General features: G+C 44.7%; 1 protein-coding gene across 2 annotated transcripts; it reads left to right on the forward strand.

Moving 5' to 3' along the window:
* Nucleotides 1-5: 5 nt before the first annotated feature.
* Nucleotides 6-19,004, forward strand: UBR7 (ubiquitin protein ligase E3 component n-recognin 7). Of its 2 annotated transcripts, XM_032345104.1 has the most exons (11): nucleotides 6-317; nucleotides 2,299-2,432; nucleotides 2,843-2,903; nucleotides 4,172-4,267; nucleotides 7,344-7,397; nucleotides 7,616-7,721; nucleotides 9,395-9,603; nucleotides 9,762-9,911; nucleotides 10,469-10,631; nucleotides 12,693-12,754; nucleotides 16,817-19,004. In XM_032345104.1, exons 1-11 carry the CDS (start codon nucleotides 168-170, stop codon nucleotides 16,907-16,909), a joined length of 1,278 nt encoding a protein of 425 aa, XP_032200995.1. In that variant the 5' UTR covers nucleotides 6-167; the 3' UTR covers nucleotides 16,910-19,004. The 2 variants fall into 2 exon arrangements, with proteins under 2 accessions (XP_032200995.1, XP_032200996.1); XM_032345105.1 differs by lacking the exons at nucleotides 10,469-10,631; nucleotides 12,693-12,754; nucleotides 16,817-19,004 and adding an exon at nucleotides 9,960-10,140 and having other exon boundaries at nucleotides 9,762-9,926.
* The last annotated feature ends 1,506 nt before the right edge of the window (nucleotides 19,005-20,510 follow it).

Here is a 20,510-nt window from a genome sequence, read left to right on the forward strand (position 1 = left end):
GGGAGAGGCGTGACTTCCGTTTGTCGGGAGTCGCTCCTCCTCCTTCCTTCTCTTCCCTTCTTTGGGATTGGCTCTTAGCATTGGGCTCCGCCTCCTCCGGCCACGCCTCCCGCAGCCGCTTTTCCCGCCTCCGCCGGGCCGAGCGGCGGTCCCGCTGACAGTTGAGGATGGCCGGGGCGGAGGGGTCCGCTGGGCGGCAGTCGGAGCTGGAGCCCGTGGTATCGTTGGTCGACGTTCTAGAGGAGGACGAGGAGCTGGAGAACGAGGCGTGCGCCGTACTGGGCGGCAGCGACTCCGAGAAGTGCTCCTACTCGCAGGTGGGCGCGCGGCCCGGGCCTCGCCTCCCCCGGGCTCCCGCCGAACCTCCTGTTCCCGACCCGCCTTGCCCTATTCCCGCCGTTCGTCGTAGGCTTCCCCGTCCCAGGCCCGGCTGCCCTTAAACCTCAGCCTCGTGGGTCCTCCTTCTTAGCCTGTAGCCAGCAGGGCCCCCCTCCTCCCCTCGGTCTTCCTTCGTCCGGTCCCTCTGGACTCTGCAGGCTCCGGCCGTGGGGCCCCTGCTCTTTCCTCCTCTCCCGTCTCTCCTCCGTGCCTCAGCTGCTTTTCAGAAAGCGTCTCCGTGACCTCTCAGATCCCGACATCTTTGTCCTTACTTTTCGCGTCCTAAGAGTGTTTCTTAGGAAGCGAATGGGGAGAGTCAACGCAGAGTTAAAGGAGAGAGCTCTGGATTTGAAAAAGCTCCCCTGGGCTGGGTTCCTTGACAGCTAATCCTCTACAATTTAGCTTGACAAGCGCGAGCTCGTAGTTTTTTTGGCCAGACGAAGCACGTACCGTGTCTATTTGCATCCCGCCCCCCGCCCCCCACGGAAGCCGACCGGAACCGCGACAGCAGGTGGCACTGGCGAAAGAGGGGAGAAAGGAGAGGATTTGCTTGAAGGGTAAATTTGGCATTTGGAAGACGTTATGAATCAGGATTTGAGGGGGTGCGTTGTGACTCGTCCTGTATTTCTAGGTACAGAAATGGAGCAAGGTGGGTAGAAGGAATCTAGTCGGGATGAGAATTGGTAGGAAGAAGGAGGTTACCCAGACTCTGGGGGATGCGTGGAAACTGGGGGATGAGGCGAGAGACTTGGGGCCGTTATGTGGTGCGGACTGAGCTCATAATACCACTTGTCATCGTTGACCGATTGAGTTTACCCTGCTCAGTGGTTAGATTGTTGAATTAACCTGGTATCTACAGATAGTCCCAGATGTTGGCTGCTATTTTAAAACCTTTGGTCACCACTAAAACAACTTTTTCTCTTAAAAAAAAAAAAAAATGTGCGTGGGCGCCTGGGTGGCTCAGTGGGTTAAGCCGCTGCCTTCGGCTCAGGTCATGATCTCAGGGTCCTGGGATCGAGTCCCGCATCGGGCTCTCTGCACAGCGTGGAGCCTGCTTCCTCCTCTCTCTCTCTGCCTGCCTCTCTGCCTACTTGTCATCTCTCTCTGTCAAATAAATAAATAAAATCTTAAAAAAAAATGTGTGTAAGCCTTTCTAGAAATGTAGTTAGCTTTATAAAACAGACTTCCTAAAAATTTTCTTTTTGCTATAGTAAAGTATGCGGAAAATCACACGAGTAGTGTCTATGGGTTGGGGGAAAAGGTGAACATATGTATGTACCTACTAACCCCTGCCCCCCAGATCAAGAAATAGAACATTAAGGGTATCCTAGAAGCTTCTGTCTCCCTCCTTTCTAGAGAGTAACCACTGTCAAGATTTCTACGAGTATTGCCTGTTTTTCCTCCCAGCTTTTAATTTTGAAAAAATTTAAGTCTATAGGTATGTTGAAAGAATAATATTACGAACTCCTGTGTATCTCTTACATGTATTCATTTTTTGTCACATATGTTTTGTCTCTCTTTTCTATATAATACACTTTCCCCCCCCGAATCATTTGAGAATAAGTTGCAGACACAATGACACTCTAAATATTTCTGCATGCACCTCCTAAAGTCAAAGGGTTCTTTTAATGCATTGATTTTCTCTTTGGCAGAGTCACAAGTGTTTTCCAAAATTATAAGTGTGATACTGCTGACATAAACCTGTGCATATTCTCCTATATTTTCATGTGTTAAAATGTTGTGCAGACAAGCTTTTTCTTATTTTCATCTGGCTGGGAATTTAAAGCTATCATTTTAAGAAAAATTTGTATGAAAATGAACACCAATATAGGACATATATAATGATTTGAAACATGCAACGGTGTTTTGGTACTTTCTTGTGTAATTATTATCTCTTTCCATTTGGGGGCTGTCTTTTAGGGCTCAGTAAAGAGACAAGCACTATATGCCTGTAGTACGTGCACCCCAGAGGGAGAAGAACCAGCAGGAATTTGCCTGGCTTGCAGTTACGAATGTCATGGAAGTCATAAACTATTTGAGCTATACACAAAAAGGTAAAGACAGTTAGACATTGGTGCTGAATGCTTTTTAAGTGTTTGAATTCTTTCCCACCTGTACTGTTTTTCTTGTTTTTCCATTTAAAGTAGTTGTGCACTGGTCAAATTTAATGTAATTGTTTAATTGGAGAGAACAGTTTTTCCAGAGGGCATTTTAAAGTATAATTACTGTATAAACTCAAACTGTCCTCCTTCTTCTGCCATTGTTTTACTTGTCTGTTTGTGTATGTGTGATATAAATATTTGTCTCTGTGCATGTTTATTTTATTGTTATATGCTTGGAGAAATTTTAAATTGGATACATGAACAACAACCAAGATCACTTTTTGGGCTGTGGTATTAATTTAAAGAGTAACTCCTTAGATTTAAAAGAAAAATTAAAAGCGGTTTTTCCTCATTTTTTCCAGAAACTTTCGTTGTGATTGTGGGAACAGCAAGTTTAAAAATTTGGAATGCAAATTATTTCCTGTAAGTAAGCACTGTAACTAAAAATGCACTGAAAATAGCTGAGACTGATATTTGCGAAAGTGGATTAAAACTATGCATTTTCCAAAAAGGAAGTTCTTTTTTTTTTTTTTAAGATTTTATTTATTTATTTGACAGATAGCGATCACAAGTAGGCAGAGAGGCAGGCAGAGAGAGAGAGAGGAGGAAGAAGGCTCCCTGCCAAGCAGAGAGCCTGATGTGGGACTCGATGCCAGGATCCTGGGATCATGACCTGAGCTGAAGGCAGAGGCTTTAACCCACTGGGTCACGCAGGCACCCCCCAAAAGGAAGTTCTTATGCTTATTCTTTGCAAATAGGCAAATCAGTATTAGACTGTATTCCATTTTTTATGGTGTTGGAAAACTAACCTGTTTAGAGCCTATACTACAGACTGTAATTAATATGAAATATTTTGGTGGGAATGTTCTTTAAAGTAACTCAGGTTTGATTATGTTGGTTGTGCTCATGGTTTAAGGCTTTTAAAACAAAGGGTATGACTTTAAAAACAAAAAACTTGCTCATATTGAATGTGAGCTAGATGCACACAGGAGTTTTTCACTGTTCTTTTGCTAATTATACGGTAACGTTTACTGAAGTAACAAAACCTAAGTAGAAAGGAAGGGATTTTACACTGTCCAGTCATAATTACTATTCCATTATAATTACTATTTCCCTCCTTTCGAGGTTATTTTTAGACAATTTCCTTGCCTGCTTTTTTACCTTCCAGTAACCTGGGAGCTTTGGCAATCACAGCTGGGCATTAAGAAATACTTCGAAATTCTAGGCCAGTGTTCATTTACATGGGTCGATCATTAATATTTATAATTAACTTTTACCAGCATTTTGTTATGGACATATTTGGTTTCCCCCAATTACTGCAAAGAGAGTACAAAAAATTAATTTTATTTATACTCTGTGTCTTGGAAAAAGTACCCTTTTAATAGGAGTGAATTCTTTTTCTTGGTACTTTGAAAGTTAAAGACCAACTTTTGGGGAGGAAGTTATTTAATGTAGAAGTTGATTGAATGCATGGACTTCATGCAATAGGAAATTTATGATATTTATGATATTATATTCATGTTATTTATCATGCCTTACTATATTACACTGATGATATATAATAAATATAATGTATTATATGTCATATATATGATCATTTGTATGGCATTTATGATAATTTATACTTTCATGATACCTGAAATTATAGTCAAAATTAGACCATATTTTATATTGAAATTAATCTCTTTCAGGACAAAGCAAAGATAAATCCTGGCAATAAATACAATGACAACTTTTTTGGATTGTACTGCATTTGTAAGAGACCTTATCCTGATCCTGATGATGAGGTAAGAGAATTAGAGGTTACTTGGAGGTTAATTCCTCTAGCCTTCACTCCTCGGCCTGTTGTCCAGTGTGGATCTCCATAGCTGTTAAGGGGATTTGGGGATTATGAGAGGATTCTAGGTTTATCCTTTCCTAGGAGTCTGGGCTGGAGCTGTAACTGGTACCGATCAGATCTCGACTATTCTCACTCTACACCATGAGAGTGAAATATTGGACAGGACTTTCTCAAGGCCAGCGCGTTCTTCCTTCCTCTCTCTCGTTGCTTGCCTGCTCTGCTCCCCCAAACATTGTCCAAAAAATGATCTTCAACTTCTTGCCTCCCTGAAAGAAAAGAAATGGGGTATACAGACTGAATCCTCTTGAAGATTTCAATATATACAAAATTTTAATATTTTTTTAATTAATTTTATTTTTAAAAGATTTTATTTATTCATTTGACAGAGAGATCACAAGTAGGCAGAGCAGCAGACAGAGAGAGAGGGGGAGGCAGGCTCCCTGCCGAGCAGAGAGCCCAATGCGGGGCTCGATCCCAGGACCCTGAGATCAAGACCTGAGCTGAAGGCAGAGGCTTAACCCATTGAGTCACCCAGGCGCCCAAAACGTTTAAAATTTATTTAAAAATATTCACAGAATTTAAAGAATTTTTCTTCTTCCTCACTCCATCTTCTTACTTCCTAGATATAACCTTTTTGGGGGATATGTTTTTAGACCTCTTTCTCTGCCCATGTAAGTGGGTGTGTGTTTCAATGTGTAGTTTCCTTTTAACAAAAGTGAAAATTCAGTACATTCACTTGTGTAGCTTTTCTCACTTATCAGTATATCACAGACCTCTTTCCACATGACACCGCACAAATCCACCTTGCTCCCAGGTCACTTCATAACGTGACCTGCTGTAAGTTAGTGACCTGGGTGTCCTGTCGCAGACTGCTGCTGTGTGATTTCTGGGCATTGTAAAGAAAGCTGCGGTGAACATCCTTATACAGTAATATGACTGAGTGTATTCCTGCGAGCATTAATGGATACCTAGAGGGAGAACCAGTGAGAGACATAGGATACTTATATTTCCTGCAAAAAGAGTTCAGTCGCAAATAGTAGATGGTAGTGTGTTTTTCCCTATACTCTTGTTAGGCCTACGTATTCGCAGTCTTTTTACATTTTGCCATGTTGATAGGTGAAGAGCAATATCTCTCTCTCTTTTTTTTTTTTTTTAAGATTTTATTTATTTATTTGACAGAGAGAGAGAGATCAGGCAGAGAGAAAGGAGGAAGCAGGCTCTCTGCTGAGCAGAAAGCCCGATGTGGGGCTCGATTCCAGGACGCTGAGACCATGATCTGAGCCGAAGGCAGAGGGTTAACCCACTGAGCCACCCAAGCACCCCATTATCTTTTAAAGATTTCCTTTCCCTGATCATGAGTGAGATTATGCATCCTACATGAGCTTATTAAATATTTGTAATAACCTATCTGAATTGTCTGTTCATAGTCTTGGCCCATATTTTGACTGGCTTTTGTTTGTGTATTTACTGATTTGAAGAAGTGCTTTTATGTTTAGAGAAATTAGCCTTTTGCCCTCTCGCTTTCTAGTTGTCTTGGAACTGTAATTATTGAACCAAATTATGTAGAGGAACAAGTTGAAGATATCTTTGAGTTAACAAAGATAAAACCTTAAAACTGGGGCGCCTGAGTGGCTCAGTTGTTGGGTGGCTGCCTTCGGCTCAGGTCATGGTCTCAGGGTTCTGGGATCGAATCCCACATTGGGCTCCCTGCTCAGTGGGAAGCCTGCTTCTCCCTCTCCCACTCCTCCTGCTTGTTCCCACTCTTGCTATGTCTCTCTCTGTCAAATAAATAAATCTTAAAAAAAAAAAATCCTTAGGGGCGCCTGGGTGGTTCAGTGGGTTAAAGCCTCTGCCTTTGGCTCAGGTCATGGTCCCAGGGTCCTGGGATCAAGCCCCGCATCGGGCTCTCTGCTTGGCGGGGAGCCTGCTTCCTCCTCTCTCTCTGCCTGCCTCTCTGCCTTCTTGTGCTCTCTGTCTGTCAAATAAATAAATAAAATATTTAAAAAAAAATCCTTAAAACTCGATATTTTAAGTTATGAGGTAAAGTGTTATGACATTGTTAAAAGACAGAAATAAGATGCTGAATAAATTGAACAAGGCAGAAAAAAGAATTATATATATATATAAATACACACACACACACACACATATATATATAGTGTGTGTATGTGTGTATAGGTCTATGTTTGGGCATGTATAAAGGTACATACACTTTTTCCCCTTTAAGAAGTTATAGTAGGGAAAAGACAGAACAACATTGGGGTATTAATCAGTAGGCATGAAAGCCTGGGAATGAAAGGAAAACCACTCCAAAAAGAGTCTGTGCCCTTTGGTATATTGTTTTCCTAGGGCCAGAATTTAATTGCTTAATTATTTAACTAATTCAAGTTAGGGAAATTGTTGCTATCCATATTATCAAAAGACTGTTTATGATATTTACTTTCCAGTTTAAGTAAAATGATGGGGTTGAAGAATGTGGGGTTGCCACATTCTGCATTGGTCAAGTCGTCTTACCTCCCTGGGCATTGGTTTGTGGATAAAATGAAAAGATGCCAAGTAACCAAAGTGAATTTTTTTTTAAAAGATTTTATTTATTTATTTGGCAGACAGAGATCATAAGTAGGCAGAGAGGCAGGCAGAGAGAGGAAGGAAAGCAGGCTCCCTGCCGAGCGGAGAGCCCAATACGGGGCTCGATCCTAGGACCCAGGGATCATGGCCTGAGTCGAAGGCAGAGGCTTAACCCACTGAGCCACCCAGGCACCCACCCCAAGTGAATTTTTGATGGTTGCTTCCAAAGTGCTCACCTCAGTGTGCTCCTTCTGCAAACCAGTTCCTGGAGAGTGAGCTTCTCTGGCCCCATGACCCGCTCCTTCTCCCTGTCCCCTTGACTGTTGGCACATGGAGAGCCGTCTCACAGAATCGCCAGAGAATCATTTAGTATCTGCTTCTACTGTTTGCCAGATTGACTTCTGTGTCCCAGAATTCACTGTACTCATTAACATGCGAACTGCTTTCCACGTTAGATTCCGGATGAGATGATCCAGTGTGTGGTCTGCGAAGACTGGTTCCACGGGAGGGTAAGGAAAGCTTTGACCTTTTAAAGCCCTCGTCTTCACAAAAAGAGAAAAGAGCTTTTCTTTTTGAATGGCGTTATCTTTTACCTTATGATTACTCTTCTAAAAATAAACTATAAAGATAGGATCGGTGCTGCATTGTGGTATTTGTTTATTACATAACGAGGATTTGGGGCAGCTTGGAGACCACAAGCAAAATCCTCGGTTTCCTGTATTCACAGCATCTTGGTGCCGTTCCCCCCGAGAGCGGAGACTTCCAGGAGATGGTGTGCCAGGCTTGTATGAAGCGCTGCTCCTTCCTGTGGGCTTACGCTGTGCAGCTGGCGGGTACGTGTCTCTGTGGTATCGGGGTGCCCCAAACCTGGGCTCGTGACATTTCTGTGTTCAGTCCAGAATTTTTAGCAACTGTTTTGTTTTTTTTTTCTAAATTTAAATTCAATTCATTAACTTACAGTGTATTATTAGTTTCAGAGGTAGAGGTCAGGGATTCATCAGCCTTATATAACACCCAGTGCTCGTTCCATTCTGTGCCCTCTTTCATGCCCGTCACCCAGTTTCCCATCCCCCACCCTCTCCCCTCCAGCAACCCTCAGGCTGTTTCCTATGGTCAAGGGTCTTTTAGCAACTGTTTTTAAGTTGGAGGAGACCAGAATCCGGGAAAATGGAAGAGGAAGTTTTTGAATGGGACTTTGAAAAATAAATAGAACCAAAATAAATTGTTCTTAAATGGAAGACATGCTATTGGTTGGGAGGTGTGGGGTGTAATTTGCTACCCAGTGCTTATATTATATTGTATTATGTATATACTATAGAAATTGGCCTGAAACAGCTAATCAACAATGAATGGTCTTGAGGCATTAGGTATTTTATTTTACTGATAATGCAAATATATTAATTAATTTATTTTTAGAGTGGCAGTTACTCATAGTGTTTGCTGCTCTGACCTCATAATGTCTTATCCTTCTCACCTTTAGGGAACATTTTACCATATGAACCACAAACAGCATAGCCATACCTAAAATCTAACCCTACTCTTTTGATTTGTCTCAAAGTTCTTTTTTTTTTTTTTTAAGATTTTATTTATTCATTTATCAGAGAGAGAGAGAGAGAGAGTTAAAGCAGGGGGCAGTGGCAGGCAGAGGGAGAAGCAGGCTCCCTGCTGAGCAAGGAGCCTGATGTAGGGCTCCATTCCAGGACCCTGGGATCACGACCTGAGCCGGAGGCAGAGGCTTTAACCCACTGAGCCACCCAGGCACTCCAGTGACTGACGTTTTAATTTTTAATTTTTGTTTATTTTTAAAGGTTTATTTATTTATTTGCGAGAGAGAGACCAAGATTTCAACAGACATAGCAAGAGAGCATGAGTGGGAGGAGAGGGAGAAGCAGGCTTCCCGCCGAGCAGGGAGCCCAGTGCGGGGCTCAGTCCAGGACCTTCGGATCGTGACCTGAGCCGAAGGCAGACACCTAACCAGTAAACCGCCCAGGTGTCCCAAAGATGGATTTATTTAACTAATCTCTGCACTCAGTGTGGGGCTTGAACTCATGACCATAAGATCGATTGCATGTTCTTCCGGCTGAGCCAGTTAGGTGCCCTGTGATTGACTTTTTTTTTTTTTTTTTAAGATTTTATTTGTCAGAGAAAGAGAGAGCACAAGCAGGGAGAGTGGCAGGACGAGGGAGAAGCAGGCTTCCCGCTGAGTAAGAAGCTCCTCGATGTGGGACTCAGTCCCAGGACCCTGGGATCATGACCTGAGCCAAAGTCAGACTGAGCCATCCAGCGTCCTGTGACTGACATTTTTAAATGAACCGTTCAATTACTTGAACTCTGGCTAGGTAGACATAACCTAAAAAAGAGTTGATGATTCCTTTCTCTTTATTCCAGAGAATAAAGTTGACCTTCTTTTTCTAGATTCTGAATTTTTTTATGATCAGACTAAGTGATTTCACTGTTTAATAATAATATGGATATGTGTGTGTGTTTCTTTGCACTGAACCCGCAGTCACCAAAGTGTCCACAGAGGATGACGGGTTGGTGCTGAATGTTGATGGAACAGGTGATCAGGAAGTCATCAAACCCGAAAATGGAGATCATCAGGATAGTAGCCTCAGAGAGGATGTTCCAGAACATGGAAAGGATGCAGTCCAGGAAGTCAAAGCAGAGCAGACTAATGAACCATGTGCCAGCTCTAGTTCTGAATCTGATCTTCAGGTAACATAGGAAGTCTGAGACATAAAAGAAATAAAGCGGAAGCATTAATTCCGGAAGCTCCGTAGGATTTCATGCCTAAAGAAATTCCTCTCTATAGCCTAAGCTCTGGAAACTGTGATAGTGTAAAAAACACATTTCAGAATTTCATTTCATTTCAGACAGGGTTTAAGAATCAGCATCTCAACTCAGAATCACAGTCTGGCTGCAGACTTCAAGAGCTTAATGCTAAGCGGTTTGTAAAGAAGGACACCGCCACCTATTGGCCCGTCAACTGGCGCAGCAAGTTATGTACCTGCAAAGACTGCATGGTGAGTTCGGGGTCAAGGTCGCCGTTATGTTACCATGTTTGTTATGGGCCGTTATGTTACCATGTTTGTTATGGACCGATGCCACAAATAGGGCCATCTGGAAAATATATTTATGAAACTGTTGCTAGGACTGTAGAGAACTCTGAAATATTTTATATTAAACAAATGTATGTAATGCTACTTGTTGTCTGACTGCTTGTGGGAGAAATTAGGGATTATGTAGGACTTTTTATTCACTTATCTTCATTTCAGTAGAAAATAGAAGTTCTTCTCTTTTTTATATCGTAGAATTTGCTTGGAAATAAAAATATCCATGAAAGTTACGTTAAGTCCGTCATTTTTAAATAAAGACCCTGCAACACCTACTGGGAAGTTGAGAGATTCCTGAGAGAGATTTGGGCAAAAAGAATAAATCACTCAAGCATTTCTGTACTAAAGGCTCAGGTTTTCTGGCAGTTAACCTGAAAACATTAAATACATTTGTAGTGATTCTCCTGAAGTTGACTTTCTGAGAATAACATACAGTTCTAATGGGAAACTGGTTTTATTTTTTGAAGAAAATGTATGGCGAGCTAGATGTCCTGTTCCTGACAGATGAATATGACACAGTTCTGGCTTATGAAAACAAGGGCAAGGTCGACCAGGCAGCTGACAGGAGAGACCCTTTAATGGACACCCTTAACAGCATGGACAGAGTCCAGCAAGTGGAACTCATTTGTGGTAAATGCTGTTTGAACAAAAATTTACAAAGCTCATTAAGGTTTCCTTAACTCTTAAAATATGTTTAGTGAGCACTTAATTGTCGTTTTCATTTAATACAAACAAGGTTTGAAATTGGAATTATAAAGTAGCCTTCAATTACACTTGCCTGATTGTAGTGTTGCTGGGTATGCAGAGGTTGTTACCACTGTCAGAATTACGTGCTAGAAGCGTTAGGTGCTTGAGAACCCTTAACGTGTGCTTTTTTGATTCATGGTAGATGTATGAGTAAGGAATAATAGAAAATCAGTATCTTTCTCCATCCACTGAAATGGTTTGCATTGAACATTACCTGTCCTCCAGGAAGCCACCAGAGGGGGAAATATCCCAGCCCTTGCTGGCAGACCTTTACAGATGGTCCCCCAGTGTGCCCAGCTGATCTTGGTCATTTCCATCCTGGTGTCTGCTCGGGTACCACCCCTTCAGAGGCAGTCATCATTTCTGTCTTTCGTTTTTAACTGTTTGATGAATTGCCTTTGCCTCTGGTAGACTAAAAGCTTTTCAAGGATGGAGGCTGCATCTGAAAGATTTCTGTGGCCCTCGGTGGGGGCCTCATACATAACAGAAACTATTAAGTGAGTGAATAAGTCTTAAAACGTAAAGTTTGACAAGCCCAATATTTCTTTCTTTTTTTTTTTTTTTTTTAAAGATTGTATTTATTTGTCAGAGAGAGAGAGATCGAGCACAGGCAGACAGAGTGGCAGGCAAAGGCAGAGGGAGAAGCAGGCTCCCCGCTGAGCAAGGAGCCCGATGTGGGACTTGATCCTAGGACGCTGGGATCATGACCTGAGATGAAGGCAGCTGCTTAACCAAATGAGCCACCCAGGTGTCCCAACAAGCCCAATATTTCAACTACTAGGATTCCAGAGAGATAGGAAGCCATTTATTTATTTATTTGTTTATTTATATTTTTAAAAAGATTTTATTTATTTATTTGACAGACATTACAAGTAGACAGAGGGGCAGGCAGAGAGAGAGAAAGGGAAGCAGGCTCCCTGCTGAGCAGAGAGCCCAGTGTGGGGCTCGATCCCAGGATCCTGGGATCATGACCTGAGCCAAAGGCAGAGGCTTAACCCCCTGAGCCACCCAGGTGCCCCATAGGAAGCCCTTTAAAAAATTCTTAGCTGACAGGGTGCCTGGTGGCTCAGTTGTTAAGTGTCTGCCTTTAGCTCAGGTCATGATCTCAGGGTCCTGGGATCGAGCTCCACATCGGGCTCCCTGCTTGGCGGAAAGCCTGCTTCTCCCTCTTCCACTCCTGCTGGTTGTGTCCTCTCTCTCTCTCTCTCTCTCTCTCTCTCTCTCTGTGTGTGTCTCTCTCTGTCAAGTAAATAAAATCTTTAAAAAAAAAAAAAATCTTAGCTGGGGCACCTGGGCGGCTCAGTGGGTTAAGAGTCTCCCCTTGGCTCAGGTCGTGATCCTGGAGTTCCAGAATCGAGCCCTGCTTCCTGCTCCCTGCTCAGCGGGGGAGTCTGCTTCTCCCTCTGCCCCTCACCCTGCTTGTGTTCTCTTTCTCTCTCAAAATAAATAAGTAATCTTTTAAAAATTTAAAAAATAACTTAATCTTTTTGGTCCTGAGCTTTTTGTTTTTGTTTCTGTTTTTTTTGTTGTTGTTGTTGGTTGGTTTGTTTTTTAAAGGAGTAGGGTCCTTGATATCAAAATGAAAAAACTCAGGAGAAATTGGGACAAGTTTCTTATTTATTTATTTATTTACTTATTTATTTAGAGAGAGAGCATGAGCAAGAGGGGCAGAGGGAGAGGGAATCTCAAGCGGACTCTGAGCTGAGCGCAGAGCCCGACGTGGAGCTCGATCCCATGACCCAGAGATCACGACTTGAGCCGAAACCAAGAGTCAGAAGCTTAACCAACTGTGCACCTAGGCGGCCCATAGGAGCAAGTTTCAATGCACCTTGCACTTAGAGAAAAATTTAAACATTCTCAAATTTTAGTGAGAAAGAAGTACTTTGTTTCTAAAAGCACATGATGTGTCTCATGTTTACTACCTCTTTTGTTTTTTTGATTTAGAATACAATGACTTGAAGACCGAACTTAAAGACTATCTCAAGAGATTTGCTGATGAAGGCACGGTATGTGAGTTAAAGAACTTTAATCATAGCCCTGCATGTTCTGAATAAACTGTTTATTTTCTTGGAGGAAGAAATGACCATGTATGTTAAACTGGAAACTTGGGAGGTGAATGCAGGTAGAGCTAAGGGAAATCAGTGAGAGGTGGGGAAAGCAGGGCCTGGCCATGGTGGGAGTCCTTCCCAGCCCTGGGCTGTTGGGAATTAGGAGCGGAGCGGCCATACAGGGTCTGGAGAGAGTTCGTGTGGCCAGAGAAGGCCAGGACATGAGCCATCCTGATTCTGTCCATCCTGACCTTCAAGCAGAGATCCTTGGAGGAGGAAGGAAAAATGACCAGGCAAGGAAAAATTAATGCCAGACCCCTCTTCTTGGATTTTTTGATTCTATAGTTTAGAATAAAAGACCTTCACAGTTGGGGCTAAAACATTTTTCTTGCTCATGAGAGAGTCTGTATGCTTTTAAGGGTGACACTGATTCTAAAATGTGGGATCCTCAAAACAGTCTTGCAGGTGAATTTACAAGGACTTCCTAGCTCTTTATTATTCATACATTTGTGACAGAATGTTCTTCTGAAATACTTTTCTGGCCTCCACAGGCAGATAGAAACAAAATTTAACTTTTCTTTTGTCCTTTTGGACGGTTTGCTCTGCTGTGCGCAGACACAGAAATCAAGTCAGGTGTGTCTGTCGGCTGCCAGGGAAGTGTGCTGACACTTGGTCCCTTGGAAGGAGTCTTTGCTGGCCTGCTTGAAGCCACTTTCTCATCGCTCATAAATGTGGCAAGAGCTTGGAGCTGCCTGCAGATCTGGACAGGGTCCCAGCGCTGCCTTTCTGCATAACGAGTTGTAAAGTCAGAAATTAAGAGTTTTCTATTTAGTAGGCGTCTTATTTTTTAGAGAATGTTCCTCATTCTCAGCTTCCCGCTTCTCGGCAGTACTTGAACTGCAGTCATTCCTGTTCCTCTAGTTCTCTCGATAGACCTAAGAATGTTCGCGGGACGCCTGGGTGCCTCGGTCAGTTAAGCATCTGACTCGATCTTGGTGCAGGTCTTAATGTCGGGGTCATGAGTTCAGCCCCCACTTTGGGGTCCATGCTGGGCGAGGAGCCTGCTTAAAAAAATAAAAACAAAAACTAAGAATGTTCATAGGTGTAACTTTCAACCTTGGCACTGTTTTTTTACTGAAGTATAGTTAACAATTTTATATTGGTTTCAGGTGTCTTAACCTCTGCAGTATTCATGGGCATTTCAGGTCTTTCGTATGTGTCAGAGCATGTGTGTTTGTTTTTAAAGATTTATTTATTTATTTATTTGACAGAGATCACAAGTAGGCAGAGAGGCAGGCAGAGAGAGAGGAGGAAGCAGGCTCCCACGGAGCAGAGAGCCTGATGTGGGCCTCGATCCCAGGACCCTGGGATCATGACCTGAGCCACAGGCAGAGGCTTTAACCCACTGAGCCACCCAGGTGCCCCAGCATGTGTGTTCTTGACTCTTATCTTATACCTTCTGCTTTATGCAGTTTGTGGTCACAAGGTCCTTTATTGATTTTACTACACACGCTTGAAATCACATAAAAGAAAGGACAAGCAATTTTATTCAAGGTTTTCTCCTGTGTCTTCAGTATATGGATCTTTGTCATCACTAGAGCTGCTTTTTATGAGTCTAAGATAATTTTTTTTGTATCTGATGTGATGATTTAAGAGGACAATATATTTTTTAATTGTTTGTTCCATGACATGGGTAACTAGACCTTTACAAAAACAAATAAGAACCTTAAGCTGCAGTAAGGTTCCTCTGCTTTGGCTGTATGTGTCCTGATAAGTTGTAGATGTTCTCAGATGAGGGACTGCCTTTTATTTTATGTTTGTGTTTGACTATAAAAGAAAGAATCCTTAGAAACTACAAAATGTCTGAGACAAATCGGTGAAATGATTTATGATTGATGCCCAGTATTTATTCTTCACCATTTCTACTCTGCATGTTGGCTGTGACCATTTGAGGGTCTAGAAGCTTAAAATTGCGCACTCTAATTTTCATGCTTTTAAGTCACCTCTCCCAACCTTATTGAAGGAAAATTGCTTTTCTTTTATTGCCTTTCGGTATTTAGTGTTGGTGATCCGGTGTAGGGACAGTTCGTTCAAACTGGAATTTCCAAGTGTCCTGTATATTAGCATTTTATAATTGTGAAGTTCCAAGCCATGTAGCACATAGAGTAGAGCTTTGAGCTTCAGCATCTCGAGTGGGTCGGCCACCTGGAGCCTGCATGTGTTAGGGACTCTGATTCTTTGCTGGGTGACCAGCTGTCTCAGCCTTGGTGCTTGTGAAGATGGCGCATCAGTTACTGGTCTGTGTTGTTCTTCCACTTAGAGGATTAATAAATATCTTATCTTACCCCAAGGAGGGCATCAAGTTGGCATGGCTGTCTGTGGATGTTTGCAGCGCCTACCTTGGGGAGTAAGGCGGAGGGTCTCACTTCATATGCAAATATTTATTCATTTTCTTACCTTTTCCCCTCTCTGCCGCATGCTCACCTGCATCCCCCCGGCTTGCTTTTTCTCTTTCCCTCCCTCTTCCTGCCTCACCTTCATTCTTTCATAATAGTAAGAATATGTTACCTGGGGTGCCTGGGTGACTCAGTGGGTGAAGCCTCTGCTTTCCCTCAGGTCATGATCCCAGGATCCTGGGATTGAGTCCTGCATCAGACTCTGCTCAGCAGGGGGCCCATTCCCCCCACCCCCACTCTGCCTCTGCCTGTCACTCTGCCTACTTGTGATCTCTCTCTGTCAAGTAAATAAATAAAATCTTAAAAAAAAAAAACTAAACTAAACTAAATTCCCAAACCTATCTGTTTTGATGGACTTCGGGTGGCAGTTAGGTCAGAGCAGCTGGAGGTCAGATCAGCTGGCTAGACATTCTTGGGGTGAATAAGGACTCCTTCAAGGTTGTCCCACTTTCCTTTTCATCCATATTGTTCCTTTGCCTTATTATCTTATTTCTAATATTTTATTTTGCTAATATCATAAACACCTTTGTATGATGCTCTAATAATCCTTTTTCCAGTGAAATGGAAGATGAGTTTCTCACTGCATGAAATGGATAGCCTATTTCCTAAGATAGTGCTTCTTTATTTTTGGTCAATTACTCTTTTCATGTTGCAAACATTTCTGACTTTGGACTCATGGAGAGGGCAGAGTTTTTTCCAGTAAAGAAGAAAATACAAATCTCAAAGCAAAACAGACTTTGTTTTCTTTGGGTACTCACACGGAGCTCCAAGGACATTCCCAAGAAACTGGTGTGGTCATGAGAGAAGGCGGTGGTCTTGGGAGACCTCCGGGGTGCTCAGTTGTGTGCTGACTCTGCCAGTTTCTTTTCAACTAATGGTTTTTTTTAAGATTTTATTTATTAGAGAGAGAGGGAACACGAGCAGGGGGAGGGACTGAGGGAGAGGCCAAAGCAGGCTCCCCTCTGAGCAGGGAACCCAGTGCGGGGGCTCGATCCCAGGACTCTGGGATCATGACCTGAGCCAAAGGCAGATGCTTAACAACTGAGCCACCCAGGCACCGGCAGCTACAGTTTATTAAGAACTTGGGACACCTGGGTAGCTCAGTGGGTTAAAGCCTCTGCTTTCGGCTCAGGTTGTGATCTCAGGGTCTTGGGATCGAGCCCACGTTGGGCTCTCGGCTGAGCAGGGAGCCTGCTTCCCCCTCTTTCTCTGACTGCTTCTCTGCCTACTAAATAAAATCTTTAAAAAAAAAAAAAAAAGAACTTGCTCTGTGCCGGGCTGTGTTTCACAGGCATTGAACCTGATCTGCTCCTCAAGTGGCGCTGTGAGATAGGTGTAGCTTTTCTCTCGTTCCGTGTGATGAACCCCGGGTAGGGACTTGTCCTGCTCTTCTTCTTAGCTGTGTGACCTTGACCAGGCCCATGCCTCTGAGATGGGGCCCGTGGAATCAATTCCACATTAAAAGCATTCTTAGCAGCAGGATCTTTCGCCTGTGAATATTGTGATTGGTTACTGCCCTTACAGAATGCACAGCCCCTTCCTAAGCTGTGTTTTTCATCAACAGGTGGTCAAGAGGGAAGACATCCAGCAGTTCTTCGAAGAATTCCAGTCCAAGAAGAGGAGACGAGTGGACGGCATGCAGTATTACTGTAGCTAGAGCGGAGGCCGCCGCGGAGGCCGCTGAACGGTGCCCGGAATAAAAGAGGCGTATCTCACACCTGGTCCTGTCCCGGCCTCGCGCTCTCTCCCCTCCCTAACCACAGTAGCCACAGCGTGGGTGCCGATCGCCCGGCCGGCCCCCTCCGCCTCTGCCCAGCGCAGCTCGGCGCGCAAACCACACGCCCGCCGCCCGACCACCGAGTAACCCCCAGGTTATTTGCTTCTGAGTTTGAAGAAGTTTGATTTGGTTTTGAGAAAGTAAACTGGTTTCTTTGCTAATGATATTTTCTTTAACTCCTGAACGTATCTCCCCTGCCGCAGAGCTGTTGTCTCCAGGGACACCTGCTCTGCAGGGCACAGCAGGAGCCTTCTTCCTGTCTGCCAGAACCCCGCTGGGTCCCTCACCCCTCTGATTGTGGTGCCTTGGGTCAGCGCTTCCTCAGGCCTGGTCTCCTTTCCCACATCCCTGCTTTCTCCGGTGTGCTCACCGCAAAGAGGCGTCTTGAAACTTGCTCACCCGGGCCCAACCTTCAGTGGGGCTGAGGGCCGATGGTTTTCTGGGCTGGATGTTGTCGCAGGCAGGGAGGTTGGCTGAGGTCAGGATCGAGGAAGCCAACCTTTGTTACGATTTTTACTAATAAATTTCAAGTGAAAATTTCGTTCACAGTTCTCTTGGCACTAGAATATTAGCATTTCCGTACTGTAGTGCTCACAGGGCTTCCTGGAGAAAACTCGCCAGTGTCCTAGTCCCTTTTCTGCTGCCTAGAAAACAGACCGGGTACTACCCTGTGAAATCTTGGTGGTTTACAGAGTCCTCTGGATTTCTTTATATTATCAGGGATATTCATAAGCGTATAGTAAAAACGGACCTATTTTGATATTGTTCTGTTATGGAAATGTTCTTAGAACCCCAGTAAATTATTATTTTTCCCCTAAAATCTGTGTTGAAGAAAAAAGATACTGGTTTAGCTTCCTTGTAGCGAGCAGGGCAGTGAGTGTCCTGTTTCGGAAGAGGCAGACGGTGTGTGAGAGATTCCCAACTAGGCCCTAGGCTGCACGAATGATGAGCTTTATGTAAATAAAAGTTAACGTCCACAGCTGGTTCTCTAATGACCATGAGATCTTCTTTTGAAGAACCTTCTGGACGGTTGTGTAAAACCCCATATTTGAGGGGAAGTCCTTTTGGTTGGTATGAAAGCGCTTTACGGCCCTGAGTCCATGTGGAAAACACCTTTGATAAACTCCCTCGGGAGTGACGTGGTCTCTGCTGACAAGAGATGACACACTCTAAGGTATGTGACTTTAAGCCTCAGAGGCTTCGGGGCCACAAGGGAGCATTGATTTCCTTCTGTGTGTCCAGCCATGGCCAATACCAGTCCCTGGATGAGATGAACTCGGCCTACAGAACATCGGGGCCTCAAAGCAACCACCCAACCCCTGGTTTTCTGCATCAAGACTCCTAATTCCAGATCCCCATGAGGAGTGGTATGTGGGCTTGGGGAGCCTGTGGCCACAGGACATGCTTGTGTGCCCTGCGCTGGTCTTGTAGAGAGGCTAGGTTGCCAGGCTTGGGGCATCTGAGATGGTGGACAGCTGGGGACCCTCATCTGAGTCTGAGGACTTGCACCTGTTCCATGCAGGCTCGCGCCTGGACACTGCAATGGCCCGCAGGGTCTCCGCCTCCCGGCGTCGGCTTGTTGGCCACGAGGTTCCTGGCCACCCAGGACCGCCACGGAGGCCACATGTTCCCAGCCGGCACAAAGTACACTCCTCCCGGGGCTGAAGGGCTCCTCCAGAAAGGTACTGACTCTTCTTTTACATTAACCAGAAAACCTCTTTTTTTAAACCTATGTTCACAACTAGTTTTCATACTGACCGCGACGGACTGTCTCTTCTTGTGGAGACGGATTTTGGCCAACGTGTGGCAGTTGACATAAATGCATGTTTTATGCAAGACAAGAATATGGTATTAGTTGCTTTTAAGGAACTCTGGCATCGTATGTGCGTTTTTTGTAGAATTGTTACTGGACTTACAATGACATACTTCAATCAGGTTTCTGTAAAATTTAAATAAAACCGGTTCAACAAAATAATGGCGTTATAGGTGGTTCTTAGTCCTATTTAAATGTGCACAGCGCTGCCTTCCCCTGCGGTTATAAGGGATATGAACGGAGTGTGACTCTAGGAGCCATTCCTGCCCTGGCTGGTGTCCTGCTCAAGTGGAGGGACTGGGAAATTTCTTTCCTGCTGTTCTAGGAGATGCGGCCTGAGCTGAGGTCTGCCAGCAGGGGCCCCCGCTGGCTTTAGAACCCCTCCTATGAGGGGTGTCCCTGATTCCTGTTGGGGCCTCAGTGAGTGGGGGGGTGAAGGAAAGGGCTTGGGTTGTGACCGAAGGCAGTGTGTTTAGGGACTGCTCCGTGTGGAAGGAGAGAGGCCAGGAGCCCGTAGTCATATGTTGAGGTCTGCCCGCGCTGTAGCTCTCATGTCAAGGTAAACATGAAAACAAACCCCAAAGCCAATGCAGAGGCCCATCTTTGGCCTCATGCCAGCTCTTGCCACCATGGGAATCATCCAGACTTGTCATCAGCCTGGTGAGCTGAGCTCAGGTGAATGAAATGCTGTCCATGGCCCCGAAGCTGCTCATGGGTCTGCAAACTCAGGGTTACATAATCCGAAGTGCCCAGAAAGCGGCAGCTCCCCCAGCTCCTGGACGAAAGGACCCTACTGGGGCGGGAGGAAATTGACAGCAATCCAAGGACTGAAGGACCTTGGCGGTGACCTATTTCTGCTCCCCAGTGAAGGAGAGTGTGGTCCCGGGAACGTGGGAAGTACGAGGAGCCAACCCAGTTCCCAGAGGCCAATGAGTGCGTCTCCCATTCAGGTCGCCTTGAAGTGGCTGCTGGAGGCAAGGCTTGGCCTGAGGAGGCACGTAGCACTTGGCACTGGGTCAAAGCCAGATGTACCCTTCTTGCCCCGCTGAACCACTGGGCGTCAGATCGTGTGTGTCCCCTGCTTATAATCACAGGATCCCTCGGTTGGAAGGGACCTGAGAAATCACTCAGCCTCCCCTTCTGTCAGGACAGGAGCTCCTCCCCCACGGCTGGTTCTCGCAGGCGCCCCGTGCCGATCTTGACCACTGGGTTCCCCCGTCTCCGTGCTGCTGGGGGCAGTGCCCCAACTTTCAGTTTGCTCTCTGTCCTGCCCCTTCGCTGCCACGTGATTTGAGGGGCACTAACCCCACTGCTCCCAGCTGCTGGCCTTATCTTGTGAATCCTGGAAGGGTCAGCCTTTGGAGGGGTCAACACCATGGAAGGCAAAGAGAAGAGAAAGATTCAGTGATCCAGACATGGAGCCACGGGATTAAGCCTTGCCCGAAGCTTGCACAACTAATAGACTTTTCTGCAGCAGAGAACACTTAGGTGGTTCCCTTGGAGGGACAGAATGCTCCCTGCCCCACGTGGCACTCAACCCCCTTCTCCCAGTCCTTGATATATTTTCCCGAACAAAAAGGCTAGCTGTTGCTTCTCGACTTTTCCATTGGCCTCCCATCCACACCTTCGGTCTTCTCCCAGGGATTCCTCCAGCTGGAATGAGAGAGA

The sequence above is a fragment of the Mustela erminea genome, chromosome 5, assembly GCF_009829155.1.
Source record: "Mustela erminea isolate mMusErm1 chromosome 5, mMusErm1.Pri, whole genome shotgun sequence".
In the NCBI taxonomy this organism is placed as follows: Eukaryota; Metazoa; Chordata; class Mammalia; order Carnivora; family Mustelidae; genus Mustela; species Mustela erminea.

Bases quoted from the DNA above. Each gene is read 5' to 3' on its own strand.
- UBR7 (XM_032345104.1), top strand. From the start codon at position 168: ATGGCCGGGGCGGAGGGGTCCGCTGGGCGGCAGTCGGAGCTGGAGCCC. The intron at 2,433-2,842 runs GTAAAGACAGTT...CATTTTTTCCAG, and splicing joins TTTGAGCTATACACAAAAAG to AAACTTTCGTTGTGATTGTG. The intron at 4,268-7,343 runs GTAAGAGAATTA...TTTCCACGTTAG, and splicing joins ATCCTGATCCTGATGATGAG to ATTCCGGATGAGATGATCCA.